Source organism: Mytilus edulis, chromosome 2 (genome assembly GCF_963676685.1).
Source record: "Mytilus edulis chromosome 2, xbMytEdul2.2, whole genome shotgun sequence".
Taxonomy (NCBI): domain Eukaryota; kingdom Metazoa; phylum Mollusca; class Bivalvia; order Mytilida; family Mytilidae; genus Mytilus; species Mytilus edulis.
This window is the reverse complement of record NC_092345.1, coordinates 46,074,941-46,089,980: the sequence shown is the minus strand read 5'-3', so window position 1 is coordinate 46,089,980 and position 15,040 is coordinate 46,074,941. Positions and strand designations below refer to the sequence as shown.

Genomic DNA, 15,040 nt, shown 5'->3' with positions numbered 1-15,040 from the left:
ATCATAATTAGAATTCACTTAAAACAGATGGCTATCAGCAGTTCACTGACATACACAATATAGAAAACACAGATTTCTGCGTCGTATGAATGGTATTATATTTATTGAGAGTTCAAGAACACTTTATAGAACGTAGAACATGTCATTAGTATCAAAACAACTGACTTCCTCCTAGTATTAATATCACTTGTTTTCGCCGACCTTCCATCATGATTGACACGCCAGTCAATATCGACTCGTCAAAAGCGCGAACACTCATCTTATTAAAGACATATTTTAGTGAACTTCACGTGTTTGTACATGAGAAATTTTAGGTTTCAACTAGAAACCCATATAAAATCTTTTTTAATATTAATTTTCATTCTTCTCAAAAATGAAAATATATAAAATCGTTTTGATAATAAAAATAATTTTACAAAACGCAAGTTTAACTGTTGGGAAGTATCAGGAAAACTTTATAATAGAGAGCAATAAGAAAATACGGTTAGTGAATCTAACGTCAGTAGGGAGAATGTCGGAAACCCAGTGTGCAAACGTCTGTTTGCAAAACAGTGACAACTGCTGTGAGATAACTTATGCTTCCTCGACTCGAGAATGTAAACTCGGACAGTCTGGTTGTTGTCATACGATTTTTGATGACATGTCTGGTTCAAACCTCCTACACACCAGACGCAAATATGGCGGTAAGTCAAACCATTGCTAATGTTATTTTTCAATCGTCTAACTGTTTATGATACGAGAGGTTCAAAATATTTATACTCGTTCCCTGAATGAGATCATGGACGCTGCAATTTCAGTAAGCAGCCATCATTTTCGTATCAAACATGTCAAAATATTTTCAACAAAATTGAACATAAACTGAAAATTGCTTATTCTCTTATTTTCTTAAGATCATAAGACCGTTTCCGTCTAAATTTTATTTATCCGACTTAGTGTTGGCATTTATAATTGTAGTTTTCCTTTACATGAGTTACAAACCAAGTGTCAAAATTAGTTATAAGGCCGATATTTTTCGCTTAAATGTCCTCAAAATCGATATGTATGAGGCATTTCCCAATTTCCAAATGGTGAAAAAAGTGGTTTAGCTAGATTCGGGTTAGTTTGAAAAAATGGACCTATAAATTACATTTTTGACTCATCTTTTAGCATTGTAAGACAACAAGTTCTGAAATATATACCCTAATGCACGTGCGCTTAATCATGCGTAGTGATCATATATATATATAACTAGTATCTCACTATTTTGTAACACATTTTATCACATTGTAAGTAATAGCTAATAAAGTAAGACTCTTATGCTACGTGTTACATTTTTGTGTATTTTAGGATATACTAAGATATTGTTTGTTTCGAATGGCGGAGTTTTGGGTGAATGGGCAGATGAAGAGTACTGTACAAAAGGTCATTACGCAATTGGTTACAAAATGAAGGTATGCTTAAGTATATGCACGTTACTCTTTAATAGCGAACTGTAGATTGTTTAATTAAAGTTATAAGTTGCATGGTACACAAGGGGCGACTTGCTGTTATACGTTATATAGCATGTTGTCGACACGTAAATACATAAACTTTCCGTCCTTTATATATCAGTTTGGAATATATAATATATTTGAATTTGATATATTCATTCCGGTTGTTAATTGGAAATACAATTTTATATGTGTTCTCTAATATTGTTTCTTCTCATGTTTCAATAGAAAACGACTATCTGCTTCGCCTGCGTTACTAATTATATTAATCAACAATTCATTGAAAACGGGTTTTCCACAGATTCATTTACATGAAGTTGTTAACGAATTTTTTTTTAATCAATTAATGAATCGAGGTGAATAAATTTTTGCATCGATAATCAAGTTTGCCATCGTATCCACTATACCCGCTACATTAGCATCATCCACAATCTAACCGATGAATCTTTTTTTGTGCTAACAACGATAATCGTGGAAAAAACATGTATATCATATTTCTTTGTCTATTGTGAAATAACCATTTCTGTATATTTTTTCTCTCGACCTGAAAGAATTCATTTAGATGTCTCATTGACAAGAATAATGCAAAAATATTATCTGACAAAAAAAACCTTTACTGATTGCTCCTTTTGTGTCTAAAAAAACGGACTGTTTTTATTTGTATTACCATACGGAACATGTACTTTTCAATTCAGAAAGTATTTGTGTTCTCTGCAGTGAATTACATGTTTTTTCACGTATGTACAAAAAATAAATAGATATATATATTTTTTTGTTTATAATTGAAATATAATTTAAATTTTAAACGACGGTACCATTTGATGAAAGATATGCGCTTATAGTGATCATCACAGTTGGTAACAAGTGTTCGAAACTAATTATTGGATATCTAGATAATTTTCGAAGGTACCAGGATTATAATTTAATACGCCAAACGCGAGTTTCGTCTACATATGACTCATCAGTAACGCTCAGTACAAAATAGTTATAAAGCCGAACAAGTACAAAGTTGAAAAGCATTGAGGACCCGAAATTTCACAAAGGTGTGCCAAATACGGCTAAGGTAATCTATTCCTGGGATAAGAAAATCCTTAGTTTTTCGAAACACTTAAAGTTTTGTCAACAAGAAATTTATTAAAATGACCATATAATTGATATGCATGTTAACACCGAAGTGCTGACTACTGGGCTGGTGATACCCTCGGGGACGAAACGTACACAAGCAATGGCATCTACTCAGTGGTGTCAATAGTTATCGAAGGTACCAGGATTAGATTTTAATACGCCTGACGTGAAATTATAAGCTGACTAGGTTTAGATGTGTCTTCTATATCTAAAGAAACCTGATGTCTCCTTAAATATTCTTATGAATAATTTACAAACCTAAAACTTAGATGTCTAAAATGATCAAAAGCGTAGGTTCTGTAAACAAACAGAAGAAATGGCCAATATGATTACATAAAAACAAAAGGACATTTTAGATTTTTTGATTTTACATGTAAATTATTGGTCCAATGCAAGATCAAATTCACTAGTCATGTGGCTATTAATACCCTTGGATATTCTTGATCAAACAAATTTTTTAGACAAGCTAGATTCGCAGTAAATAAAAACACAATCACTAAGTAAAGGTAAGTGTTGTCAACAAATTAGACGCTCATATTCATGAAGTCCATCAACACAGGCCAGAAGAAAAATACCAAGCGAAATAGATCGGAGGCACCCATAAAGGAATGTCAACTAGTACGTCAAATTAAGATATCGTATAATACATGTTTGAAATTGTTTATTTCGTCTTAAATATGGATTAGCCACATATGGATGATGGAACAAAGCTATATAACCTTACGTAAATTGAGAATATCATATATATATATATATATATATATATTCATTAAATAAAATAATAAAATAAGTAAAAAGTTAACAGTTCCATTCTATCGATTTCATCCTTCCATTGGGACTCTTCAGGATAACTGATGTAGTGTCGCTATAGGCGACGTCGTTAAGGAGGTTTCGGACGTTCCGTCATTGTTCGTTATTAAAAGTTCTCGGGATTTAATTTTGATCGGAACGTTGTTATGCAATAACGTTCCATCTCTTTTCTATATGCTTCATCCCGTCTACATTTAAAAATAGGCATTATTTGAAAATGCTTTTTACCACAAATGTCAAGATGAACGCCAATATGACATGTAAGACAACAAACCTTATTTACTGCGTCACATGTCCTAGTTGTCACGAAAATTATATTGAACAGACCGGGAATAGCCTCTGTGAACGGGTGCGAGTTCACAAAGAGCAAATAAAACACCCACAATACAGAAATTCGCCAATTAGTGCCCATCTTGACATTTGTGGTAAAAAGCATTTTCAAAAATGCCTATTTTTAAATGTAGACGGGATGAAGCATATAGAAAAGAGATGGAACGTTATTTCATAACAACGTTCCGATCAAAATTAAATCCCGAGAACTTTTAATAACGAACAATGACGGAACGTCATAAACCTCCTTAACGACGTCGCCTATAGCGACACTACATCAGTTATCCTGAAGAGTCCCAATGGAAGGATAGAAATCGATAGAATGGAACTGTTAACTTTTTACTTATTTTATTATTTTATTTAATGAATATATATATATCTGCACATGTGAAAATTATTTTTTACGCCTATATATATATATATATATATACATAATTTTAACTGCTTACTTTTTCTTTGACTTACAGATTGAAGGGCCGCATGAAACAGATAATACCGAATTGAACGCTATTGAAATAATATGTGGCAGTAGAGGAAGTGATCGCTGTGGTGATAAAGCAAGTTCTGGTCAGCAACACTGGGGAGATTGGACTGGGGAAGCACTTTGTCCAGCTAACACCTTTCTGACCTCTTTCTCTCTACAAGTACAGAAATACAGTGTAAGTAGACTAGGTTTAAATGTGTGTTCGACATCTAAAGATACCTGCTGTCTTTTCAAATATTCTGATGAATAATTTACAAACCTAAAACTTAGATATCTAAAAGGATCTATTGTAGGTTGATTACACACGAAATCATTTGCAAAACAACCAATCTTTTTCCTTAGCTTGATTTTCCAAATTGAATAAGTCCGTGTCAAACATGTTTGCGTTTTGCTCTTCAACTCCATACTATATTTGGCATTTTAACTTTTTTGGATTTGAGCGTCTCTGATTAGTCTTTTGAAGACAAAACGCGCGTCAGGCGCAAATAAAAAAATTCAATCCTGATATCTGGAGCTTATTCCATGTAATAAAGCTACTAAAATATATCAAATATGGTATGTACCTACACTAAGTCATGTTATTCTAAGCTTGGCGATGATATTTGATATGTATATATATTTTTATTGTTCTTGAATCATATTACATGATCCATCGCCCTGTAAGATTGATCGTTGACTATTTATTCAGTCATTTTATATTTTTGTTCTTGTATATCTTCAATAAAATACTACTTATGTGTTCCGAATTTTAGAAATGATATCATTAGACAATATATCTTATCATTCGTTGCTATGCCAGATTTATAGTTACGCAAAATTTGAATCAAATTCATTTATTTACAAAATTCTCCGTTATTTCATTACAAATCAAATTGACTTCTAAAGAAGAGCCACCACATTTCAGAGATCAATGATTTTATTATCTGCTTATGTTGAAGTCGACTGACAATTTTATGAATGTACAGGAGGGAAAAATATTCACTCACCAAATATACATGCTTTATTTCCGTAATTTTCTTTTTTACAATGTTATATTTAAAGTCAGTCTTGTTGCTTCAAAAAGAGGGCGAAAGATACCAGAGGGACAATCAAACTCATTAATCGAAAATAAACTGACAACACCATGGTTAGAAATGAAAAAGACAAAAAGACAAACAATAGTACACATGACACAACATAGAAAACTTAAGAATAAACAAAACGAACCCCACCATAAGTGGGGGTGATATCAGGTGCTCAGGAAGGGTAAGCAGATTCTGCTCCATATGTGGCACCCGTCGTGTTGCTCAAGTTATAACAAATCCGGTAAATAGTCTAAATCGATATGTCACATTCATGAATGGGAAGGGAATTGTTGTTACGGCGTAAAGAACATATCCGATATCATCTGTGAAACGGTTATTCCATAACGGTCAACCAACTCGTGATGGCTTTTTGTTGGTTCAAAGATCGAGATAAAATTTTACAAACGAAAACAAAAATACACCTACTAACGATTAAATCCTCCCATACTGTTCCACATTGATTGAGTTATTTTACTAGTGAACCTCTTCAAACAGAAATTAAATCATAAGAGTACTAATCCAAACGATGATGATACTGACAAACTATTCTACCTTATTGAATTAAAGAATAGCGACAGAAAAGTTCCATACACATAGGCTATTTAAAATAATACTCTTGCTAAGTGGATGAAATCAAAACAGCGTCTTTTATTTTGTTTGATAGGACGAAAGTAGGGATAATACGGCTGCCAACCATGTCAAATTCAAATGCAGAAATTTCAAAGACAGTGGGAGCGACTTCGACCTAAGCTATCCACCTGGGTATGGACTATATGGCTCTTACGGCGAGTGGAGTGATGCCTGTCCCGTGAACAGTGCCATATGTGGTATAAAAACCAAGATCCATCCAGACAAAGGCTTTGGAATCGACGATACCGCACTTAATGATGTTCAATTCTTTTGTTGTGATTAAGCACTACTGTCACTTTAGCAACATGTACAATAATTCAAGATTTTTATCTTTTGTAGTTGTGACAAAATTCAGAATGTTTAAAGATTGCTGTATTTTAAAATTAAATAAAGGCAACAGTAGTATACCGCTGTTCAAAACTCATAAATCCATGGACAAAAAACAATATCGGGGTATCAAACTAAAACTTAGGGAAACGCATTAAATATAAGAGGAGAACAACGACACAACATTAAAATGTAACACACACAGAAACGAACTAAGCATTAGACAAAATCCTATGAGAATAATAAATATAGCATCAAAACCAAATACATGAATTTGGGATAGATAAGTACCGTGACGCGTCTTATAGTGATGTGAATTCACACTCAAAAATAAGAGAAAACAAACGACACAACGGAAACCCAACGTTAAAATGTAACACACACAGAAACGAACTATAATATATAACAATAGCCATATTACTGACTTGGTACAATGTACAGGACATTTTTAAAGGAAAACATGGTGGGTTGAACCTTCTTTTGTGGCATGCCAAACCTTGTACTTTAATGGCAATGTTAAATATAACATTAAAATGACAACATAATATTACAGGACTACAATACAAATAAATAGGAATAAAATTGAGAATGGAAATGGGGAATGTGCCAAAGAGACAACAACCCGACCATAGAAAAAAACAACAGCAGAAGGTCACCAACAGGTCTTCAATGTAGCGAGAAATTTCCGCACCCGGAGGCGTCCTTCAACTGGCCCCTAAACAAATATATACTAGTTCAGTGATAATGAACGCCATACTAATTTCCAAATTGTACACAAGAAACTAAAATTAAAATATTACAAGACTAACAAAGGCCAGAGGGTCCTGACTTGGGACAGGCGCAAAAATGCGACGGGGTTAAACATGTTTGTGAGATCTCCCCCTATACCTCTAGCCAATGTAGAAAAGTAAACGCATAACAGTACGCACATTAAAATTCAGTTCAAGAGAAGTCCGAGTCTGATGTCAGAAGATGTAACCAAAGAAAATAAACAAAATGACAATCATACGTAAATAACAACAGACTACTAGCAGTTAACTGACATGCCAGCTCCAGACTTCAATTAAACTGACTGAAAGATTATGATTTCATCATATGAACATCAGGCACAATCCTTCCCGTTAGGGGTTTAGTATCATACCATCATAACATATAGGAGAAGAACATAACCCGTGTCATGCCAACAACTGGTTTTTGAATAAATGTGTTTCGATGCAAAGTTCCGATGCAAAGACCCTATAAGTGAATCAATATTAACGCCAAAATATGCAATCTTTAATGACCTGACAACAGTATCGTAACTATATCCCTTCTTAATAAGTCTATTCAAAGGTTTTGTTAGTTTTTGAGGTGAATACTGACACCTTTGTGCTTTATAAAGAATATTTCCATAAAAAATTGGATGTGAAATACCTGAACGTATAAGAAGTCTGCATGTTGAGCTATATTTACGAATGATGTCCTTATACCGATGATAAAATTTAGTAAATGTTTTGACTAGTTTGTGATATCGAAAACCCTGGTGTAATAATTTTTCAGTAATACATAAATTTTTCTCGTTTAAATCTAAAACATTGTTACATACACGAGCGAATCGTACAAGTTGAGATATATAAACACCGTAAGATGGTGACAAGGGAACGTCACCATCTAAAAATAGATAATTAACGATAGGAAATGAAAAATCATCTCTTTTATCACAAATTTTAGTATTCAGCTTTCCGTTAGTGATATAGATATCAAGATCGAGGAAAGGGCAGTGGTCATTGTTAGTATTCGCTTTATCTAAATTAAGTTCAACAGGATAAATTTGTTTAATATACATACTGAAGTCGTCATTATTGAGAGCCAAAATATCATCCAAATATCTAAAAGTATTATTAAATTTGTTTATCAGATGTTGTTTCGATGGGTCTTTGCTTATTTTTGTCATAAATTGTAACTCATAGCAATACAAAAACAGGTCCGCAATAAGTGGTGCACAGTTAGTCCCCATTGGAATTCCGATAATCTGACGATATACGGAATCCCCAAAGGGAACAAAAATGTTATCTAGTAAAAATTCAAGGGCATATATAGTATAAAAGCATGTCCAATAGTTTACTGCTACTAAAAAATGACCTAAAAGAGTTTGAACATATATATTCACATTCTGACTTTTTAAATGCCCATTTAATTAGGTGTGTGAATTTTTTCTTAATGAGAATGTGAAGCAATGTGGTATACAGGGTAGAAAAATCAAAACTTTGAACAGATTTAAAATCACCAATATAAGCATGCAATTTATCAAGTACTTCCAACGAGTTCTTGACACTCCAAAAGTAATTAATTCCACTATTTTCGAAGGCCTTATTTGAACAATTTATTATCAGGTTTTTAATTGTACCAAGTGTGCTGGTAAGAAGAATAGACAATTTAGTAGTTGAACAATGGCTTGAAGACGAAATAAATCTATATTTGTAAGGTGTTTTGTGTAGCTTCGGAAGCCAGTACATAGTTGGGACTTTCATTGTATTTGGCTCTGCTTGTAAAGCGGTAGCTAAAAGTTTATGTTTGTTACAGATGTCGTTTTCTGAAAATGGAGTCAGTTGGAATGTTGGTAAATTGGTGATTTCTTTTTTCAGAACCTCAATGTGAAATTTACGTAAAAAAAAACGTATTATGCAAAGAAACACATGAATAATAGATAACAAAAGGCATCAGGTTAAAAATTCAATACGTCAAAAACGCGCCTCGTCCACACAAGACTTACCAGTGACGCCTAGATATAAAAGATTGCTTTATTTTCAAATTGAAATATAACATAAAAATGTACGAACAATTGTGAAAAAGTTACTTTAAAGGGCAATAACTTCTAAAGGGGTCAATTGATAATTTTAATCATGTTGAATTATTTATAGAGCTTTCTTTGCTGCATTTTTTTGCTCTGTACAGTTTATCACTATACATTATATTAATAATCAAGATACTAACCAAAAAGTATAAAATTTCCTTGACACCACAAACACAAATTCAGAGGCAGCAACCAAACAACGGATTGTCTAATGTGTCTCAAACTGTTTACAAAGGACAGGATGAAGACGATACCGTACTTAATGATGTTAAATTTTTCTGTTGTAATTTCAACAATTTGGCACTTTCAGTTTATAAAAAATAAAATTCTGAAATTAAAAGATAACTTTTTGAAACAATCTTTCGCCTGATGACTTACATTTTTGTTTTATGTAGCACAATGCATTTTGTATTCTTCAAAGTTTTAGTTTGTTTTTTTATGTTTACAGAAATACACTTATTTCATAATTTCTACACTTTCTTTTGCACAAACGGTACATGTATACACTACCAATGAAATGCACTGGTTTTTTTGTTTGTCAGTGACGTCATTGAGTTATTTTCGTCAGAAATTATTATTTAGTAGACGAATTGCTCGTCTGGCGTACCAAATTTTGGTCTTGGCATCTTTGATCAGTTGTTTCCATTATTACACCTTTTTGACGTCCATTTTAGAATAACTAGTATGTTTTAGATGGTTGTGTTGTATGTCTGTAATGTATGATTTTTACACAATTATGAATGTACAATTGATCACATTAAACTTTTGTTGGTGGTTCCCTAATTTGTTATCATAATGAAAGTATAGACAACTCATACAATTGGAATGTTTATCTAGCTATAAAATAAGGTCAAACCGCTTATTTTTTTCGTATCAGTATTTTGTTATACTTTTTTAAATAGATAAAGGCAGATGTGGTGTGAGTGCCAATGAGACAACTCTCCATTCAAATAACAATTTAAAAAAGTAAACCATTATAGGTTAAAGTACGGCCTTTAACACGGAGCCTTGGCTCACACCGAACAACAAGCTATAAAGGGCCCCAAAATTACTAGTATAAAACCATTCAAACGGGAAAACCAACGGTCTAATCTATATAAACAAAACGTGAAACGAGAAACACGTATATATTACATAAACAAACGACAACTACTGTACATCAGATTCCTGACTTAGGACAGGTGCAAACATTTGCAGCGGGATTAAACGTTTTAATGGATCCAAACCTTCTCCCTTTTTCCGAAACAATAGCATAACATCACAACATAGAAAAACATACGATAAAATATCAATTGGCAGACTTAACTCAATCAAAAAACGTATGATTACACAATGAAAGAATAAATTTGATCTGCGATATCTGAATACAAATGCACAGTTAAATAAATATTAGAGACAAACATTCATGACCAAAAAGCTGACAAACAAATTCAAACACACTGAGAAATATTTAACCAATGAATGTTCAATATAGAAAAAACCGGTTTTTTATAGAACCAACCACTCATATATAACTCTTTCGAGCTGTTCCGAAGGTCCTCTCTATTGAACCAACACTTCTTATCAGATGAGATGATTTCAATACTTAGTAATACTTATAATTCACAAACTTTATAAAGTAGCATTTTCATTTAGTACTATATCATATATGTCAAAATTCTTTAGAAATGGTTTTTTTCAATTGATATTTTAGGTTTTCCGTACAAAACATCGATTTTGAGTTGACTTTAAATACAAAAACTTCCCTTTTCACGAATGTGAACTACGAATTAGACTATTTACCGGATTTGTAATAACATAAGCAACACGACGGATGACACATGTGGAGCAGGATCTGCTTACCCTTCCGGAGCACCTGAGACCTACTCCCTCGTTTTTGGTGGGGTTCGTGTTGCTTAGTCTTTAGTTTTATTTGTTACTATTATTTATCTGTTTGTTTATTTATTTTTAGCCATGGCGTTGTCAGTTCATGTTCAATCTATGATTTTGACTGTCCCTCTGGTATCTTTCGTCCCTCTTTTAAAAGGTTAGCAATATTTTCCAAAAAATCAAAGTGTTATTTTCGTAGTGCCTTTGAACATAGAACTTGACTGTCACAACACCAGAGAGACCTATGATTCCTAGTTGACATTCAAATTTAAAGGTTGAATATAAACATACAATTCCTTGTCAGAAAAAGACTGCATCAAACAAACGACAAACATCATTACACTAAACACAACATAAAGACTAAGTAATGCAAGCCACACTAATACCGAGGCTGATATAAGGTGTTCCGGATGGGTAACTAGATCCTGCTCCAAACTGGTAAGTACAAACCTAAATCGCATCTCAGCACACACCTGCGCTAAGGGATGCACAAAGTTAAAAACACAAATATCAATCCGATTGCGGTATGCATAAATACCGAGTAACACCATAAGTCATAACCCAAAAAGAACATAATAACACGAATACAAGTAACAGGTTAACTTAAGTAAAATAAATAGATTCAAAATTTCAGAACATAGAATTTTAAACTCGAGACCATCTTGTATTATTTGTGCCTGAATATTTATCTATTTGGTCTTTCCGATAAAATATTTGGGGAAAAAAGACGAGACCTTCCTTAACAAAACCTTCACTCGTGGTTTTTTTTTTTGGCTACCGTTGACTGGCATATAGTATAAATGAGAAGTGTATACTCCATACACGGTTGCAGTTGGAATATTGCTGCTATGGTGAGAAAAATATATAATTTCAAAATTAAAATTATCTCGTTTGTCATAAATTCTAGTATTGAGATGAACGCTCTATAAATATTTGAGGTAAATGTCTAGAAATGATGAAATATTGTTTACTGCAAAACAATATTCGGTACTGCTCATGATTTTGCAAAAGGCAAAGTCATATTTATATAACTAGTGTATTTTTGTTAACATTCAGAAGAACACCAAAACAGTAACTATAAAGAATACAAAATGCATTGTGCTACATAAACAAAAATGCAATTCATCATGTGTAAAGATTGCTATTCTGTTTAGAGTTGTACAATTTATAAAAGTTATCTTTTAATTTTCGAATTTAACCTTTTATCCTTTTTTAAGTACTTTGTTAATTGACTTAATCACTCTATTACACAAAAGAAGAATTCAACATTATTAAGGAGGCTCGCAGGTACAAAATTTTCAGCCAAAAATATTAACATTTGTTTTTTTCATTACAAATTTTATTTATTACATTATTAGTTCATTTGTAGTTATTACTTTATGATATGATACAAAAATCAACCAAATATTCGATTAATTTTGCCCCCAGATGACTTTTAAAATGTTTATGTCATTATCATTGAAAAAGCTCCAAATTATCATTCGTTGGTTCAAAAATGCTATTTTTTGGCATTAAAATTGAAATATTTTTTAAACACATCGGTGACCTATATTTTTTATTATTGTTTTCAAATAAGCTACACATAAACAAAATAATTGTAAAATTTAAGCGATTTCTGTAATTAAGTTATTTTTTTATTTCGATATTACCTCTATTTCTCCTATTAGTTCAAAAGAAAATAAAGTACATTTAAACAAATGTATGCTTCTTTCGAAGGCAGATTGTAAGCGTAAATGAACGGTGACCCATTTTTTTATCTTATTTTTCTTTTAAGTATAAGATAAAGTTGATTTATAGAAAAATATAGCGAAATCCTATAAATGAAAAAAAGTACTTTCTGGTGCAAGAAAATTGGTTCCGTTAATTTTATTATGTTGACTTAATCACTTAATACACAACAGAAGAATTTTGAACAACTAACAGCAGCAATCTTAAGAAGACAATAATCATTTTAAAACTATAGAAAATATGTTTAAACACTCTGAATATTCCATTTTTACGAAAGTCCGAAAAGATAAAAATGTTAAATTATTGCACATATTTCTATAGTGACGGTAGTGCTTTATTCACAACAAAAGAATTTAACATCATTAAGTGCGATATCATCTCCTTCTGTTTGGTGTGATTGTATATCACATATTACACTGTTAATTTGACAGGCGTCATTCACTCGCCATAAGAACCATATGCTCAATACCCAGGAGGATAGCTCAAGTTGAATTCACTCACGCTCTCTGTGAAATTTCTGCATTTGAATTTGACATAGCTGGTACTTACGTTTGCTGTACTTTCGACCTATCAAACAAAAGAAAAGAAACTGTTGTGATTTCATAATACTAATTATAGGTCAAAGTACGGTCTTCAACACTAAGTTTTGGCTCACACCGAACAGTAAGCTATAAAGGGTCCTAAAATGACGAATGTAAAAGCATCCACACAAGCCAGTGGTCTAAGTTATATAAAAACAAAAAAGAAACACATTAATGAACCACAAGAAAACAAATGACAACCATTGAACAACAGGTTCCTGATTTAGGACAGATGCAAACAAATGCAGTGGGTTCAAGGTTCATCATAACCTTTTCGAAAATATGGACATACACTACAAATTTCACTCTGACAAACCTGTTCTTCTTGAAAAGTTTTAGAGCATGGCTGAACCTAGATGAATAAAATGTAAATGCATTTTAAGTTTCAGAATATTCAAAACTTAACTAGATTTTGCTATTCTGAAAAAGGGTGATTTAAACTGTGTAACTGAGTGGACCGTATCAAATGACACTTGTGTGTATGTTTATTTAGCAATCTTCTGCAGACTTGAAAAACATGCACAACTAAATACAGGTGAAATTTTCATGTTCGGACACATATGACGTTTATTTATCTAGGTCTTACCATATCTGAAAACTTTCCTAGGTTCATCAGTTTGTCTGTACTCATAGTAGATTTTGTGGTGTAAAACAGCCATATTTTTCAATTCTTTTAGATGTACCTTACACGTTTAAACAGGTACCAACGACCTTTTTTACTTATATTTCTGAGGTTCACTTGTACAATTACTGATTCAATAAGAAACATTGTTGGATGATTTACTTGGTTTAATTTTTCATTTTATTTTATTTCGATCGATCAACCAACCAGAATGATTTAAGGATTATGTACCCTACTGTTGTTCAATGCTTAACATACGGAAATGTTTTTAAAAATCCACAACATTTCCCTTTGTACCCTCATATTTGACAACTCGATTCTTAATAAATAGAGAACTGGGGCATGCAATGCTAGCAATGATTTTTCCAAATCAAGTTTATAAATAAAGATGTTTGTAAAAACAAGTACAAATATTGACCTATTCAAGTTCACCTTCAAAGGTACACTCGTCTTTAGGGACTCTGCACGATGTGTTTTTGATTGTAAAGGTTATTAAGGACGTTTTGCAATAATTAAAAAAAAAATGCTACCACATCACGGACAAACAGGTGAGCGATCTATGTTTAAAGTTTTGATAAAAAAAAATCTCTGTAATAAGTCTGTGGATATTCTACAATAATGTTTTTTTCTTTGCCACAAAATCCCCATTTTCTACTAAATGCAATGACACAATAAACAGTATTGGTTTGGACGACTTGTCCGTCACTTTTTATTCGGAATTGTTGCTGTTTTTATATCATTGCACTTTAAAGATTTCCTAACACACAAGCCTACCGAACGGGTAATTGAAAACTAATTATTTAGATAACCTACATGTACTGGCCATGGTAAAAAAACATAGTTGGTCACATTTAAAAAAATAAAGCATACAAATATAGCATGTATATTTGGTTAGTCATCATTTCTCCTGTACATCCATCAAATTGTTAGTTGATTCCAATACAAACAAATGTAGATCTGAAGATAATTTCATTGATCACTAAAATTGTGATGGCTCTTAAAATTAAAATTTGTCATATCAACGTATGATATAAGAAATATTGTCATATTGTCTCATTTCTGAAAATCGGAACACAGAAATAATATTATATTAAATAATCCAGGAACACAAAAAATATCAAATAAATTAGAACTCATCGCCAAAGCTTCGATTTTCAAATTCAGGTAC

The 15,040-nt window shown here is 32.3% G+C and overlaps 1 protein-coding gene across 2 annotated transcripts; it reads left to right on the top strand.

The window, feature by feature from the left end:
* Positions 1-1,335: 1,335 nt before the first annotated feature.
* LOC139510574 (vitelline membrane outer layer protein 1 homolog) lies at positions 1,336-6,317 on the top strand. Of its 2 annotated transcripts, none has more exons than XM_071297138.1 (3): positions 1,336-1,430; positions 4,202-4,393; positions 5,947-6,317. In XM_071297138.1, the coding sequence occupies exons 1-3, from the start codon at positions 1,425-1,427 to the stop codon at positions 6,193-6,195; spliced, it is 447 nt and encodes a 148-aa protein (XP_071153239.1). In that variant the 5' UTR covers positions 1,336-1,424; the 3' UTR covers positions 6,196-6,317. The 2 variants fall into 2 exon arrangements, 1 of the variants encoding a protein (XP_071153239.1); XR_011661915.1 differs by lacking the exon at positions 1,336-1,430 and adding an exon at positions 3,869-4,064.
* The last annotated feature ends 8,723 nt before the right edge of the window (positions 6,318-15,040 follow it).